This window comes from Mesoplodon densirostris, chromosome 19 (genome assembly GCF_025265405.1).
Source record: "Mesoplodon densirostris isolate mMesDen1 chromosome 19, mMesDen1 primary haplotype, whole genome shotgun sequence".
Taxonomy (NCBI): Eukaryota; Metazoa; Chordata; class Mammalia; order Artiodactyla; family Ziphiidae; genus Mesoplodon; species Mesoplodon densirostris.
In genome coordinates, this window is record NC_082679.1 from 10364772 (window position 1) to 10382514 (window position 17743).

Sequence of the window (17743 nt, forward strand, 5' to 3'; positions counted from 1 at the left end):
TGCAGGCCAGGGAGGGTTGAGCCGACGGAGAGAAGGTCACATTGCAGCAGGAGGGAATCAAGTTAGCTTTAAGAGAGGCTTGGGGAGAGCAAGTGAATTTTGCAGACAGAGGAAAACAGAGACGGTGAGCAGGATGGGAAGGGACTTACCCAAGGTCACACAGCCTCCCGTCTGGGCTCTGGGCTGCAAGTCCACCCTGGGTTGGCAGGCGGCTCTGTTCTCCGAGGCTCCACCCCACCCCCAGGGGTGAGTGCAGGCCCGCTTCCTGGAGCATGCCCTGCACCTCCTGGTTCCTCCCCACCCTGGGGCCTTGGCGGCTACTGGAATCCCTGGCACTAGGCAGGATCAGCCCATCTGGGACTTGGGCCAAGACTTAATCTTCCCCTTTCTCCCTCTTGCTGGGTCTGCACGCACTCTGCTGAGTCAGAGGATTGCAACATCCTCTCCAGGCAGGCTTTGAGACTGGACACCCTCCCCGGCATTCACTGCCTTGATCAGACAGGGGCGGTGTGGTGGGAGAGGTTTGTGGATATCAGCATCTGCCTTGGGCGGGGGTAGAGGGGGTGGTGTTCTGGGAAGGTCAGGTGTAGGGCAGAGGGGTCCCAGTGAGCTGATGGTGGACAGTCAGGAGGTATAATGCTGAGCCTCAGTGTCCTCATCTGTAAATGGGGCTCACTCTAATTGTGTGGGTTCAAACCCCAGCTCTGCCACTTAGCAGCTGTGTGACCCTCGGCAAGTGACTTACCCTCCCTGAGCCTCAGTTTACTCATCTATAAAATGGGGTAAAACCAATGCACGTCTTACAGGATTGTTGTGAGGGTCAAATGAATTAGCACACGTTGGCACAGGCTGGCGTGGAGTAAGCTGTCAGTAAATGGAAGCTGTTATTTTCAAATGATTGCTGTTATTAATATAGGGTATGGGAGGGCTGCCACAGAGCCATGCTGCTTGGATCCTCTTTTAAGAAAGGACTTGTGGTCCAGCTGCCAGGTGTGCAGATGGCTAACAGTTGTCTCCTTCAGCTTGGTCTGCCTCAGCTTGCCAACTGGGGACATGGTCTCCTGGGCAGCCTCTGGCCATTGACACAGCCAGGCAGGGTTGAAAGCTCTGGCCATTTCCACCTACTGTGGGATTCCTCTCATGGGCAGTCTTTGCTTCAGGGGCTCCCCCTGGGGCTGGCATCATGGCCTGATGGTCCCCCTCCCCAGTTCTGCTTCCCCCACCCTCTTTTCTCATAAACATTTTGCCTTCCTAATTGTAAGTGTCTGCTTTCTGGGGGACCCCATCCACGACAATGGGCTTTGGAGTCAGACAACCTGAGTGTGAGTATCAGCTCTGCCTGAGTGGCTTTGGAGTGGCGTCTGATCTCTCTGGGCCTCAGTTTCCCCCTCTGAGTCATGGGGATGATAACGTGATGGCTGAGAGGATCCAGTGAGTTAGCGATAGCGCCTTCAGCACTGTTGTCTCCATCATCCTCATTTGTAAGGAGTGAGACGACTCGAATCTGGGTCTACCTTCCACTCTGCCAGTTTCCAGCCCTGTGGCCCTTGCCAAGTGCTTTGCCCTCTGAGCCTGGTCTGGCCCTCTGGGTCCTGCCTCTTCCATCAGACTAGCTCACTGAGTGGTGTAGCTTGACCCTTACTAGGAGCACTTAGTGAGATTAAGTCTTATCCCCAGTATTAAAGGGCAAGCTATGAATTACCCAGGAGGAAGCCGGTGCCTGTGTCCCCCATCAGCCTAACCACTCCCTGAGATGGATGACCCTCCCCGGATGAACCCCCTCCTTCCCAAGCCCACCTTCCCAGGGCAGAGCACAGAGCCCATCTCTGAGGAAGGGACAGCACCTTCCCTGAAAAGCTGGCCTTTTCCCTGGAAGTCGGTGCCTCCCCAGCCCGAGGCCACAACCTCCCCTGCAGCCACCACAGCTTAAAAACACAGATGCGAAAGTTCCCCAGGCTCCTGGAAAAGCAGGTCACGCCAGGCCCTTCCTCATTTGAGCAGGGGCCCCGGTGGACTCACCTTCCCTGGCCCCAACTGCTGTCCCAGTCGGGGCCACCCTTGCCCTGCAACACTTTCCCACAAGAGTGAGGACCGGGCGGGCGTGTCTCCACTACCCCTCCTGCCCCGTGGAATCAGGTCGCAGGCTGGGAGCGAGCGAATCACTGCACTGAAGCCTCTCAGCTGCTCAACCCTGGGCAGGCTCGGTTTCTACATCTGAAAGCCTGGGGCTGGTCACCTGGAGCCCTGGCTCTGGGCTGGCTGGTGGCGGCTGGGGTACACGGGACCTCTTACTGTCAGGCTCCGTGGGAGATGGGAGTGAGGGTTGGCTTGTGGCATCTCCTTTGGACATTACCCACCTCTGAACTTGTCACTTTGGTCTCCTGTGGTCACACGGGCACAGGACATTCGCTCACTTCTGGGAAAATCAAATTGTATCGTGTGTTTCACATCCCAAATTCTCTTCTGTGGCTTCTCACCGCACCCTCCTGCTCCAGCCTCAGGAATTTTGCCCCCTGGAGAACCAAGTCATCTGAGGAACAGAGAGGTGTGGAATCGTGGGATGAAAAAGAATATATATTTTAAAATTATGAACCATGATGTGGAGAATTGCATGACATAGAATGTTCCATTTTGTGAACAGTTAGGCTCAGAAATCGTTCTGCCAGTTCCTTAGAAGCCTCTTCAGGCCTCTTCCAAATCGGAACTCTCTCGCTTCTCCCTCCTCTCAAGGTAGCTCATTCTTTTTTTTTTTAGATTTTTAATATTTTACTTATTTATTTTTGGCTGCGTTGGGTCTTTGTTGAGGCTCTCAGGTTTTCTCTAGTTGTGGTGAGCAGGGGCTACTCTTCATTGCGGTGCGCGGGTTTCTCACTGTGGTGGCTTCTCTTGTTGCGGAGCAGGGGCTCTAGGTGTACGGACTTCAGTAGTTGTGGCTCGCAGGCTCAGTAGTTGTGGCACACGTGCTTTGTTGCTCTGCGGCATGTGATATCTTCCCGGACCAGGGCTCAAACCGGTGTCCCCTGCATTGGCAGGCGGATTCTTAACCACTGCGCCACCGGGGAAGCCCAAGGTGACTCATTCTTTTATGCTTTTACTGCTTTATTTTTACTACCTGCGAATACACACTTGACCACTACAGTTTTTTTTGTTTTTGTTTTTGTTTTTGCGGTACGCGGGCCTCTCACTGTTGTGGCCTCTCCCATTGTGGAGCACAGGCTCCGGACGCGCAGGCTCAGCAGCCATGGCTCACGGGCCTAGCCGCTCCACGGTATGTGAGATCTTCCCGGACCGGGGCCCGAACCCACGTCCCCTGCACCGGCAGGCGGACTCTCAACCACTGCGCCACCAGGGAAGCCTGACCACTACAGTTTTGAATTCATTTATTTATTTATTTTGCAGGACTGAAATTGTCTTTATTCACATAAGACATGGTTGTGTACATAGAAAATCCCATATCTATGAAAAGCCACCATAATAATTCAGCAAGTCTTAGAATATTAGGTCAATTTACAAACATCAGCTGTATTTTTTTCTTTAATTTATTTTTTTATTATTTAAAATTTTTTAATTAAAAAATTTTTTTATTTTATATTGAAGTAGAGTTGATTTACAATGTTGTGTTAGTATCAGGTGTACAGCAAAGTGATTCAGATATATATATATATATATATATATATATATATATATATATATATATATATATATATATACACATTCTTTTTCAAATTCTTTTCCCTTATTGGTTATTACAAAATATTGAGTATAGTTCCCTGTGCTATACAGTAGGTCCTTGTTGGTTATCTATTTTATATATAGGAGTGTGTCTATGTTAATCCCAAACTCCTGATTTATCCCACCCCTACCCCCATCCCCACAGTTTTGAACCTTAGATCTGGCTTCTTGTACTCAATCTTATTATGTCTGTGATGTTCACTCATATTCTTACGTCTGTTGGATTGCCTTCATTTCCATGACAGTGTATCACTCTCTTGCATGGAAAACCACAGTTTGTGAATCCATTCTCCTGTTGATGGGTATATGAGTGGTCTCCAGATTCTGCCTCTTTTGACAATGCTGTGTGCATCTCCTGGCACCCATGAGTACACGCATTTTCCCCCAGAATCCAAGAGTGGAATTGTTGGGGCATAGGGTGTGCAGGTGTCCAGCTGTGGAAGATACAGACAGACAGTTTTGCACGAAGTTTCACTCCCATCTCCAATGTCTGCTGTGAGTTCTCCTTGCCCCACATCCTTGTCAGCACTGGATCTGGCCAGACTTTGAAAATACAAGACATCCCAATATTCGTGCCTGTGTGTGAATCTCATAGTGGTTATAATTTGCAATTCCTCGCTCCTTAATGAGGTTGAGTGCACTGTCCACTTGAATCCAAGCACACAGAATCTTTAGGACAAAAAAACTCTAGCTCCTTAGATAAACCATATGGAAAAGAATCTGGAAAAGAATATATATATATGTATAACTGAATCACTTTGCTGTACAGCAGAAATTAACACAACATTGGAAATCAACTATTCTTCAATTTAAAAAAAACAACAACAGCTCTGGGACCTTAGAATCTTAGGGACAAAGAATTCTAGAGTCCCAGACTTTTAGGAACAAGGCATTCCAGAATCCTGTGCCTCAGTTTCCTCCTTTGAGTAATGGGGATTGCTCATGTCTTTTTTTTTTTTTGCGGTATGTGGGCCTCTCACTGTTGTGGCCTCTCCCGTTGCGGAGCACAGGCTCCAGATGCGCAGGCTCAGCGGCCATGGCTCACGGGCCCAGCTGCTCTGCGGCATGTGGGATCTTCCCGGACCGGAGCACGAACCCGTGTCCCCTGCATCGGCAGGCGGACTCTCAACCCCTGCGCCACCAGGGAAGCCCTGCTCATGTGTTTAACTCATAAGGTTGGGGACAGGATTAAAGTGCATAGTGAACGCTCAGGAAGTGTGGTTTCCCCTAAGGCAGGAATTTCATCCATTTTGTTCTTTTCTGTGTTTGTCACCTCACACAGGCTAGAGGCTCAATAAATAGTTACTGCATGAATGAATCTGAGACTCCAAGGATCCAAGATACTTTGTGGAACTTCAGGAGCGAAGACGAACAGAAGTTAAGTAATGAAGAAAGATCAGGTCAGAGAGTCTTAGGAACTAAAGAAAGATCGAAAAGCGTCTTTGGCAAACCTGAAACTCACTGCTTTAATGCTCTAGAAAATTGGCAGAGGCCTCCTAGCTCTTGGAAGGGTCTCAGGTGGGACCTAAAAGACAAGGCGTCTGCCTTCTCATCCTACTTGTACCTGCTTCTCCGTGCGGCTCTGGCAGCCACCTGATTCCCATCGCTTCCGCTCACCCTTCCGGCCTCTTCCCGCCTCGTCCTCCCCACACACACGGATGGATCTTGAGAAAGCTATTCCTGCCTGGGGCGTGAGTGGGAGAAAGTCCAGGCTCCTGCCCCAGAGGCCCTGAACCAGGCACCACCTCCCTCCTGCCTTATCTCCCCCTGCTCTGCCCTCACGCACACCCCAGCTTTCAGCAGCGGCCTTTCCCCTCACCCTCCTGCCCACACACTCCCCTTTCACGTCAGCCTCAAAAATCCGTCTCTTGCCCTGAGATCCGAACCAGGGCACACAGCAGGTGTTCAATCAACATATCAGGGCTCCGCTCTGGCAGCCTGTCCTCCAGGAAGCCCTCCCTGATTTCTCTCCATAGGCTGGGTCGTGCCCCCCTCTGGATTCCACAGTCCAAGTCCCAGCCATTCCGAGATGTCACTGTCTCAGCGCAGATCAATCTCCCCTACGTGTGAGCCTGTGAGGGCAGGCCAGGGGCTGTACATACCCAAACTCTTTCCCGAACAGCTGAGACTGAAGGGAACTGATCTGTCAGCTCCGCCTGACTATTGGAAAAGACTTTCTTACAATGCTCTGAATTGTGCACCCCTGATGCCATCCCTCTGGGACCCAGGGATGGCTCTCCTCGCTTTTCTAGGTCAACAAGGAGTGCCCAGTGGTTCAAAGGGACTCAGGTAAGGCCTGACAGTGCTCAGCCCAGGACCTGCCCTCCTGAGACACAGGAGCCATTGTCAGCGGCTCAGCTGTCTGCCCCCAGTTTCACCCTCAAGCCTTATAAAGCCCTTCTGTTTTGTTTGTAAACATTTCTTGCGTGTACTTGTGTACCTGTGTACCCACGGTAAGACCAGAGACCTCAGCACCCACCTCCTCCCCGAATCCCTCCTCCTTCACCGGAGGCACAGAGAGGTTAGGGGCTTTGCCTAAGGTCCCACAGCCAGAGAAGGGCAGTGGGAGATAGGATTTTTAAAACCTTATTGAGGGGACTTCCCTGGTGACGCAGTGGTTAAGAATCCGCCTGCCAGTGCAGGGGACACGGGTTCGAGCCCTGGTCCGGGAAGATCCCACATGCCATGGAACAACTAATCCCATGTGCCACAACTACTGAGCCTGCGCTCTAGAGCCCGCGAGCCACAACTCCTGAACCCATGTGCCACAACTACTGAAGCCCGCATGCCTAGAGCCTGTGCTCCACAACAAGAGAAGCCACTGCAGTGAGAAGCCAGCGCACCGCAACAAAGAGTAACCCCCGCTCAATGCAACTAGAGAAAGCCCGCGCACAGCAACGAAGACACAGTGCAGCCAAAAATTAAACAAACAAATAAATAAATAAACAAAAAACCAAAAAAACCCCAAACCTTATTGAGGTGTAATTTACAATACAATAGATACAGTAGAATGCACTCATTTTAAGTGTGTACCAAGGACGAGTTCTGATGAAAGTTTATAGTCGTATTATCGCATCACAAGCAAGATATAGGACAGTTCCATCGCCCCAAAACTACCCCTATTCTCCTTGGCAGTCAAACCCTCCCTTCATCCCCAAACCCTGGCAGCCACTGGTCTGTTTTTTTATTCCTATAGTTTTGCTTTTCCAGAATGTCATATAAATGGGATCATACATTATGTACCCTTTTAGAAAAACTCATGAAAGAATTTGCATACAACAAAATTCACTCTTTTCTCTCTACTGCTCTATAAGCTTTGTGACACGCATGCCGTCGTCACCGCCAGAATCAAAATGCAGATGGTTTCCATTACCCCCCAAATCCCCTCCTGCTGGCCCTCTGTGGTCACACCCTTCCCCCACCCCACCCTCACAACCATAGATCTGCTTTCTGTCACTATCGAGTGGCCTTTTTCAGAATGTCTTGTAAATGAAATAATAGAGACTTCTGAGTCTCCCTTCTTTGGCTCAGCTTAATGCATCTGCGATTCATTCAGGTTAGCGTATCAGAAGCGTGTTGCCTTTTATTGCCACGTGTGGATAGATCACAGTTTGCTTCTCCATCTACCAGCTGAAGAACCTCTGGGCTGTTTCCAGCTGTTGGCTGATTCTGAAGAGAGCTGCTAGAAACATGCGCGTATAGGTTTTTCTTGTGTCCAGAGGTTTTTATTTCTCTTGGGTAAGTACCCAGGAATGAAATTGCTGGGTCATATGAGAAGTGTATACTTAAACTCTGGGGAGATTGGCAAACTGTCTTCCAAAGTGGCTACTCTGGTTTGCATGCCCAATAGCAGGGCGTGAGAGATCTGATTGCAGAACCACGATGTGAGTCCAGCTCTGAGACGGATCTGAGGGCTTGGCCACCAAGCCACACCGCTCCTGGAAAACAATGATTGCGACAAAAGCTCTTTCCCCCTTGGTCACCATGCATGCAGTTGCTTAAGAAGAAAAAAAGAATGAGGAAGCGATTCTGGACTGATGTGGTGTGATCCCCTTGATGTATTGCTAGGAGGAAAGTGCAGAACAGGATAAGAGTGTGTGCCATTTGTGGAAAGAGGGGAGGGGGAGGACATATGTCTACATATTTTCTTGTCCGTGCGTAGACTATCTCTGGGATAAAACACAAGAAACTGGGAGGTGAGAACAGCACTGGGGAGGGGTGGGGCAGGGGTCATGGTGGATAGGCCACTTCTCACTACCATTTTGTGCTTTTTGGATTTTGAAACTTGTGAATGTCTTAGAGGTTCAAAATAGATGCATGTAATCCATTTACTCCACCAACAGGTATTTCAGGCCTTGCTCTAGTGGTGAACAAATAAGGTCTGGTAACTGGGGAGTCAGAGTCTAGCTCTCAAGACAGATTGTCAGTAAGACAAGGAAAATATAAACAATGTCAAGTATTTACTGTGGAGAAAAAAAGCTGTCGAGGGACTGGGTTGGTGGGGGAGAGATGGGCAGTGGTTTGAAGTGTTTTTTAAATCCAGAGGCCCATATAAGGAGTGACATTTGGGAGGGGAGAGAAGGAGCCATATGGGCATCTGGGGGAAGAATGTGCCAGGTTGAGGGAACAGAAAGTGCAAAGGCCCTGAGGTGGATTGTGCTGGCTGTTTGAGGCCAGTGTGGCTGGAGTCCAGTGAGCAGGGGGGAGAGTGGAAGTGAGACTGGGGAGATGAGGGCAGGAGGGAGGGTTGAACAGATCATTTGGGTCTTGTGGTTCACTACAGGGACTTTGGCTTTTACTCAGAGGGACCTGGGAGCCATGGGAGGATCCTGAGCAGGGGATGGACGTGATCTGACTGAGGATTTAACAGGGTCCCTCTGGCTGCATGGGGGCGGGGGGCAAGGACAGAAGCAGGGAGCCCAGTGAGGAGAAGACTGCAATGGTCCAGGCCATAGGCGATGTGATGGTGGCTGGACCAGGAGGCAGGCAGTGGTGATGGGGAGAAGTGAATGAATTCAGAGGCTACTTTGAAGGTGGACACCCCAATACATCTTATTTCTACCTGTAATAGGGGCTGTGTGGAGAGGTACCGGGAACCAGGAGAGGGAGGAATGAGAGGACCAGGGCTGGTTTGTGGAGATCGGGGAACACATCCTTGGGGCCTTGATGTTTCAGCTGAGACCTAAAGCAGCTGGGGAAGTTCTTGAAAGAGGAGAACACCAGGATCTTTTAGAAAAATAGAAAGGAGGGTGGAGACAAGCAGTGGTCAGGCCACACAGTGCCCAGGAGGTCTGGAGCTGAGGTGCAGCCCTTGGGCTTCCTCCCGAGAGTACTGGGGAGCCATAGCAGGTTCTAAGCAGGGGTCAGGGTTGAATTTTGTTTTGTTGTATGGTTTCTTTTGGCCAAACTTCGAGTGCCTTGTGGGATCTCAGTTCCCCGAGCCGGGATTGAATCTGTGCCCCCTGCAGTGGAAGCGTGGAGCACTAACCACTGGACCACAAGAAAATTCCCAAGGATTGAGTTTTGGAAAGACCCCTCTGGCTGTGCAGGGGGACCGGCTGTGCCTCAAGACAGAAGGTGGCTTGGGTTGGGAGGATATGTGAAGGAGGAGTGAAGAGGATCAATTCCAGAGATTTAGGAGGCAACCTTCTGGGGAAGGCAGATGGTGGGGTCCATGCTGACTTCCGGGGTCACCATGCCACTGTCCCAAGGGTTTCTCATGTACGAACTCAGCGAGTCTTCACAACACCCACAGAAGCATCCCCTTTTCACAGCTGGGGGAAACAGGCTTAGAGAGGCTGCAAAGTTCCCAGTCCAAGGCCACACAGTCGGGAAAGGGTGGGGAGAATTGAACCCACACTCTTTCCCTCCACGAGGCCAAGATGAGGCCCTGCCCATCCCCCACCCACCCTGCTGCCCTCCAGGGGCGTCCTCTGGGGGGTTAAGCCACCACCTCTCCCTCCCTCCGCAGTCTGAGCCCCAAGCCCAGCTCTGGACTTTATCCCCAGCCGCCTGCCTGCGCCAATAAAAGGCGGGCAAACGGTGCAAGGGCCTGCGGGCAAAATTCCCCTACTCCCAGTGCCAGGGGAGTTACCCAGGGTGCGGAGGGCAAAGGGTAGGTGCGGAGAAGGGGGTAAAGGGGGAAGGCGAGCGTCTGCAGCTCGACCGGGCTGTGCTGCCTTGCTGCTCTGTGCCTCAGTTTACCTCTCGGTAAAATGGGCACGGATCCTTCGATGGACGGAAGAAGGACCTGCAACAACAGAGGAATCTTCCCCTCTGGTCTAACTGGGAGCCAGAGTTTCCCAAGTCTGATGGGGACGACAAGGAGCTCCAGCCTGCTGGGGACGATAAAGCACTCCCATCAAGTCTGATGAGAGAGACAGGATTTCCCAAATAAGATAGAGAAGATAAGCCCCATTTCCCTGGATGGAGAACAGGTGTCTAGTCTGGTTTTCCAGTCTGTTGGGGGAAGGTAAGGAGAGCCCATTCTGATGTGTGAGATGATGAGTTTCTAATCTGAGGGAGGAGACAGGTAGCCCCGGTCTGATGGAGGGTAAGAATCCCCCCACCCCTCCATGACCCCGAAGTGGGAAACAAGAGGCTCCAGTCTGAGCTTCCAACGTGAGGAGAGATAAAGGATGTCTGCTGCAGCTCAGCCAGCTCTTTCCTGAGTCCCTGGGTTCCAAGCAGCACCTGAATGCTTGAAATGCCACCATTAGCAAGCCCCAGCTCTGGAGGGGGCCAGGACCAAGGGACACAGAGGCAAAGGGCATGTGGGATTTGCTTCTCGGACCCAGAGGCAGTTCTGCTGGGCTCTGGGCCTGACCCCCCATGTGAGCTCAGACCTGGCTGGTGGGATCCTGGCGCCACCTAGTGGTTGCTTCAGACCAGGCCTCCCAGTCAGAGCTGGAGGAGAGCCCCAGAAGGTCAGGACCCCCTCCTTCCGACCTCCTCCACACCCCCGGAAAAAAGAAACCAGTCTGTGATTCTGAGGCTTCATCATGTTCATCCTCCAGGTGGCTGGGGGGCAGTGTCTTCCTGACATAAGCTTATTCCTGTCTCTCCTCTGCTCACAACTTTTCCGTGGCTCCCCAGTGCCTTGGAGGGAAGCCCACACAAGGGCTGCGAGGCTGGCCTCTCTAGCCTCTCCCAAAGCACCCTGTGCTTCAGCTGAACATGAGTAGTTCTGGGAGCGTGTCCTACTCAGAGCTCACCTTCAGGCCTTTGCACAGGCTGTTCCCTCTGCCTGGAACACCCTTCCCTGCCTCTTTCCCAGCATCTCTTATTCTCCTCCTTCAGGTCTTGGAGGAGAGGCCTCCTCCTCCAGGAGCCCCTCCCTGATCCCCCGAGTCAGGGTCACAGTCCCATGGGGAGGGCTATGTCCCCACAGGGCTTGACACTAGCTACAAACTCCAGGAAATGTTTGGTTGAATGAGTGAGTGAGTGGATGAGTGAATGAATGCCAGGCTAAAGAGTTTGCCAGAGCAGCCATAGGAGAATTTAATCAGGGGAGGGACAAGGTCAGGCTTAGAAGTCCCTGGGTTCCCCCTGCTTTTTTAAAAATTTATTTTATTTTTATATTTATTTATTTTTGGCTGTGTTGGGTCTTCGTTGCTGTGCGCAGGCTTTCTCTAGTTACAGCGAGCGGGGGCTACTCTTCATTGCGGTGCACGGGCTTCTCATTGCAGTGGCTTCTCTTGTTACCGAGCACGGGCTCTAGGTGCGCGGGCTTCAGTAGTTGTGGCACATGGGCTCAGTAGTTGTGGCTCACGGGCTCTAGAGCACAGGCTCAGTAGCTGTGGTGCACGGGCTTAGTTGCTCCGTGGCATGTGGGATCTTCCTGGACCAGGGCTTGAACCCACGTCCCCTGCATTGGCAGGCGGATTCTTAACTGCTGTGCCACCAGGGAAGCCCCTCAGGTTCCCTCTTAATCCTGGGCCTTTGCATATGCTGTTCCGTCTGCCTGGAACATTTGCATTTATTACCGCCCTTTCATCCTCTAGGTCTCAGTGAGCCATCCCCTCCTCCAGGAGGTCCTCCCTGACCCCCCGGCTGGGTCAGGCATCCCCCAACCCAGACTCCTGGGCTCCCTCATCTCAGCCCTGACCAATGCTGGGTTGTCACTGTCTGTGACAGGTCTGTCTCCCCTACTGGGTCCTGGGAGGACGGGACTGGGTTCTGTTCACCCATTGCCTTCTCCTCGGAGCTTACAACAGAGGCATCCTTCGGTCAGGACCTGGGTTTCAGTCCCGACTTCCCCATTCGTGGAGAGTCTCGGGTGAGCGTGGGCCTCTCCTGGAGCCCCAGTTTTCTCGTGAGAAATGTGAAAAGAATGGTTGGTTCCTCCCCCAGCCTCCCAGGGCTGTGTTGGGACATTGAGAAGACGAGACCCTGGGTCCTGAGCTGACCGCGTGCCGGGTGACCGTGGGTGACCCGCTTCCCCTTTTGGGGCCCATCTGGCTGGATGAATGGGTGGCAGGGGCCCCATCCTGCCGGGACATTTTAGGAGGCCGGCGCGGGGCTTCCCAAGGCAGGAGGGTGAGGGACAGGCAGAGGGAAGAGGTGTCTGCTGGGTTAGGGGAAAACCAGCCTTCCCCATCATAGAACGGATGATGGGAGGGAAACAAACAAGGCTGGCTCCACCCGGGTGTGAGGGGAAGTTGGGGGAGAGGATAAGGGGCCCCAGGAGGTGGGTGAAAACCACAGTCCACAACTTGTGCCAACTTCCCTCCCGGAGCCTGTATGCCTTGGGGGCCAGGCCGTCTGCCTGATCACTGGCCTCTGAAATGTCACACGTCTTCATTCCAACCTCAGATCCCACTCTGCTTGCAGCCTTCCAGCCTCACGCAAGGCAGCCCCATCCTGTGTCTGCTCAGGGAAAAGCTTAGAGATCCCTTCGACTCCTCTTTTCCCTCCCACCAAGTGCAGCCCATCGGCGAATGCAGCTGGCTCCACCTGCAAAATCTACCCCCACCCCCGCGGCCACCATCCTGGTCCAGCTGTCATCACCTCCTGTCACCACTGCTGTTACCTCCTCACTGGGTTCCCTGCCTTTGTCTGCTTCCAACAGTCTCTTCCAAGAGGCGGCCAGAGGGATCCTATTAGGACCTGAGTCAGAGCCCATCCAGCCTCTGCTCGGAGCCCTCCTGGGGCTCCCACCTCACTCGAGGTGACGGCCAAGGTCCTCACCGCAGCCTGCAAGGCCCTGCACAATCCCTGCTCCCCTCTGCCCTCACCTCCTCCACTTTCCCCACATTTACTCCACTCCTGACACACTGGCTTGACTCTGCTTTCCTGCCTCCTGGCCTTTGCCCATCCTGTGCCCTTGGTTTGAAATGCTTTCCCTGCCAACTTTCCACCCGGCTCCTCTGACCTTTCAGGTCTCACCTTGTGATAGGCCGAATAATGCCCCCCAAAGAGATCCAGGTCTGAATCCCTGGAACCTGCAAATGTTACCTGCAAATAGGTGACAAAAGGGACTGGGTAGATGCGATGAAGTTCAGGACTGTGAGGTGGAGAGATTATCCTGCGTTATCTGGGTGGGCCCTCAATGTAATCACAAGTGTCTTTTAAGAAGGAGGCAGAGAGAGACTTGACTACAGAAGAGATGGTGATATGACAAGAAGAGCAGAGATGGGAGTGATGCAGCCACAGCCGAGGAATGCTGGCAGCCACTAGAAGCTGGAAGAGGCAAGGAACGGATTTTTTCCTGGAGGCTCCAGAAGGATCCAGCCCTGTGGACACCTTGATGTGAGCCTTGTAGGACTCCTTTCGGACTTCTGACCTCGAGAATTGTGAGAGGATACATTTCTGCTGTTTTAAGCCACTAAGTCTGTGACAATTTGTTACAGCAGCCGCAGGAAACTGATACACACTTTAAATATCATCCCAGGGAGGCTGCTTTGGAGCCTCCACCTAAATTACATGCTCTGGTGTTTCTCTCTCAGAATCCACCCTTTTCTATCAGAGTGTCCTGACCCTTTGTAATGACCTTTTAACACCTGTCCCCCACTCTGGGCTATGAGCTCTGTGTGAGGCCAGGATCCCACCTGTCTTGGTCAGTATGTGCTCCCGTGACCTTGCACGGGACCTGCTGAGGGTACACACTCAACAGATATTGGTCAGATTCATCCATTCATCCATCTATTATACTTATCAAGTATTTACTGAGTACCAAGTGTTTGCCTGGCACTGTTCTTGGAAGTGGGGGGTGCAGACAGTGATTCTGCCCTTGTGTCACTCCTTATTATGAACTGAATGTTTGTGTCCCCTCCCAAATTCATATGTGGAAGCCTTAACCCCCAATGTGCCTGTATTTGGGAGTGGAGCCTATAAGGAAGTAATTAAGGGTGGGGTCCTGAGCTGATAGGATTAGTGTCCTTATAAGAGGAGACCCCAGAGAACTTGCCCTCTCTCTGTCCCCATGAGCCCACGAAGAGGACATGAGAACACATGGTGAGATGGACCCACCTGCAAGACACTAAGAAGAGGACTCACATGAAAACCTACCTTGCTGGCACCTTGATCTTGGACTTCCCAGCCTCTTGAACTGTGAGAAATAAATGTTTTTTGTTTAAGCCACCCTGTCTGTGGTAGTTTGTTACTGCAGCCTGAGCTGGCTCAGATACCCTTCAGCATTTATTGTCTCTCCATTGTTTTTTTTCCTTATTCCACACTGCTTTACTTTTTACGACTACTGTGGTTTAAAAATATTCCATCGAAAGGTGGAGACAAACCTCCCTCCTCTTGAATGTGGCTGGATGTAGTGACTTGCTTCTAGTCGGTAGAATATGGCGGAGGTGATGGCGTGTGGCTTCTGAGACCAAGTCATGAAGGCACTGTGGCTTCATCCTTGTTCGCCCATGGGGCAACTCACTCTGGGAGAATCCAGCTGCCTTGTCATGAGACTTCTATGGAGAGGTCCATGTGGCAAGGAACTGAGGCCTCCTGCCAACAGCCATGTGAACGAGCCAGGAAGCGGATCCTCGAGTCCCAGCCAAGCCTTCAGATGACTGTAACCCTGCCAACCTCTTAATTGTACCCTCACCAGAGACCTTGTGTAAGAACTATCCAGCCAAGGGACTTCCCTGGCAGTCCAGTGGTTAAGATTCTGTGCTTACACTGCAGGGGGCATGAGTTTGATCCCTCATTGGGGAACTAAGATCCCACATGCCACAAGGTACGGCCAAAAACAAAAACAAACTATCCAGCCAAGCCACTCTCGGATTCTTGACTCACAGAAACTTTGAGATAATAAAGGTGCTGAGTGTTGGGGTAATTTGTTATGCAGTAGTAGATAGCTGATACAATAATAGCTCTACAGTGTGTTTTGTTATCTGGTAGGGCAAGTCTCCTTATCATTATTACTGCTATTTATTGAGCACATATTGTGTGTCAAGCACTGATTTAAGGTGATAGACAAAAGAAGGAAAATTCCTGCCTCATGGAGCTCATAGTCTGGTGGAAAAGACAGATAATGAACAAGTGAAGAAAGAAATATACAATATGCAGTTCCCTGATGGTCTAGTGGTTAGGATTTGGCACTTTCACTGTAGAGGCCTGGGTTCAATCCCTGGTCAGGGAACTGAGATCCCACAAGCCATGCACATGGCCAAAAAAAAAAAAAAAGAAAAGAAAAGAAATATATAATATGAAGTGGAACATGTGTGTGTCATAAATGATCTGAAGAACAAAGCTAGACAACGTTGGGTGTTGGGGGGTTTGAGCATAGACCTTAATGGAGTGATTCAGGCATCCACAGTGAGAACATTCCTGGCAGAGGGAAAGGCTAGTGCAAAGGCCCTGAGGCAGGAGTTGCGTGGTTTCTTCAAACAATAGTCAGGAGGCCAGTGTGGCCAGAGTGGAGTGAGAGGAAAGGAGAGGAGGAGGAGAAGGACTGCGATCCATAGGGGAGATGATTCCAGAAAGGTGACCTTACCTCTGGGGGCACCTGACAGCTGCTTCTGAAGGCCGCTGTGGGAACTCAGGGAGCTTCTGCCTGTGGTTAGTGGAACAGGTGAGGCTCTTTGGCTGCCCTGATCCTGTGCAACCTCGAGGGGCTGGGGTGACCTCTCTGGACTCTGCAGTGTGTGTCAGGATGGGCTGGAGTTGACCAGACTCTCTGCTTGGCTTCCCAAAGTCCAGCCTTGGCACCCTGGTGCCAGGCACCCCCTCTTCCCTCCTCCTCTTCCTTCTTCTCACTATCATCCTCCTCCCTCACCTCCTCCTTCCTCTTCTATCCTCATCCCTCCTTCCTCTTTCTCACCCTCCCGCTCTCTCTCCATCCTGAATCAACATTCCAGCCCAGGGGAGAAAAACAGGGCAGGCTTCCTTCCTCTCCCTGGCGGGGCTCCAGAGACTGACTGGGCCATTGTGTGCTTTGGCCTCAAGGTCAACCCTAAACCCCACCCCTGCCCTCCCCATTGCAGAAAGGTTACTTGAGAAAAGGCACCTTGGGTGAGGGGGAGGGATGGGGGAGAGAGAGGCAGAGACTGCTCTGGAGGTCTGGCCTGGCTCCCACCCATGGCTAGTGGAATCTGAGGGCCCAGGAGGACCCCAAGCACCCTCCGGGCTTTGTGGGGGAGGGAGATGGGGAGCCGCTATGAGCCCCCTGGGGCAGAAGGGAGTCCCAGTCTCAGCCTTCAGTCTGAAAACCTGCTGAGTGATCCTGGGCCAAACCCTGGCCCTGCCCCTTCCTGGATCAGTGACTTTGGGTAAGTTGCCTCCCTCTCTTTGTGCCTTACTTTCCTTTTTTTGTCCAACAGTCCCCGCATCTGGGTCCCCCAACTTGCCAGCTGACAAAAATCACCCAGGCTATTTATTTTAAAAATCCAGTTTCCATGTCCCTTCCCTGGAGACACAGATTTCCTGGGCCCAGGCAGAGACCTGGGAGGTGTATTTTTAATAAACAGCTAGGAGACTGGGGAAATGGGGCCCCATTTCAAAGGGAGGCTGTGAGAAGCAAGTCAGGGAATCTGTGTTGAGGGCACGTTTCCTCCGGCACCTGTGAGGATCAGCAGCACCTGTGAGGATCAGCGTCGGGATTCTTTTTTTAATTTTTGTTTGTTTGTTTGTTCTTTCTTTCTTTACTTTTCTTTTTCTTTCTTTCTTTCTTTCTTTTTTGTTTTTGGCTGCACCATGTGGCTTTCAGGATCTTAATTCCCTGATCAGGGATGGAACCCCACCCTGGGCAGTGAAAGCGCCGAGTCCTAACCACTGGACCACCAGGAAATTCCTCATTATTTTTTATTTTTAAATTAAAAAACTTTTCAGCATCAGGATTCTAAAAGCTTATACATGGGTATTTTTTTCTTGTAAGCCATTTTCAGGTGATTACAATTTCCCATAAATTGTATTTCCATCCTGTATTCCATAAAATGAGGGAAACCTGTGCCGTAGGGTTAATTAAGTCCCCCAGGAAGAAGGCATTATAGAAAAAGGGTTATATTTGGCTTTTCCATCAGCCTGTTGCCCAAACCTAACACCTGAGTGAGTTAAAAAGCATTTATCAAGCATTTATGTAACTAGATTCTTTCCTCGTATTGACTCATTTAATTTTTTCAACAGTCCTAGGAGGTGGGTACTATTACTATCTCTGTTTTACAAGTGAGGAAAAGCCACATTGCCTGGAGTCCCTCAGCTCAGGTGGCCACCTCAGCTCCATCTGGGCTCTGAGCCTGCACCCCTGCCTGGCCGGCCCTGCTGAGGAGTGATGGGGACTCCTCAGCTAGCCTCCTCCCAGCAGCTGTGGGAATTATGGAACATGGAGTGAGGTTTTGGCTCTCTGGGCCTCAGTTTCCTCACCTGTAAAATGGAGGAACTGCCAGTAATACTCATGAGGGTTCTTGTAGGAATTCACTGAGATAGAGGTACAAAGGAACCAAATCAATGCTGGAGATACAGGAGCTATTATTATTGTGTGTTTGTTGCTGTTATTCTTCCCTGGACTGTTAAGGAGGGGGATTGGACTGCCTGGAGGATTCAGTTCAGAAGCCCAGAGAGGCCTAGCGGG

General features: G+C 51.4%; 1 protein-coding gene across 1 annotated transcript in view; it reads right to left on the reverse strand.

Moving 5' to 3' along the window:
* Positions 1-17743, reverse strand: part of CEACAM16 (CEA cell adhesion molecule 16, tectorial membrane component) — a 31553-nt gene that overhangs the window by 2938 nt on the left and 10872 nt on the right. The window contains exons 6-8 of the mRNA XM_060083110.1: positions 6212-6267; positions 5552-5605; positions 5297-5416 (exon numbers count right to left, since the gene is read on the reverse strand). Of these exons, the coding sequence (XP_059939093.1) occupies positions 5297-5416; positions 5552-5605; positions 6212-6267 (230 nt within the window). The remainder of the gene's footprint in view (positions 1-5296; positions 5417-5551; positions 5606-6211; positions 6268-17743) is intronic.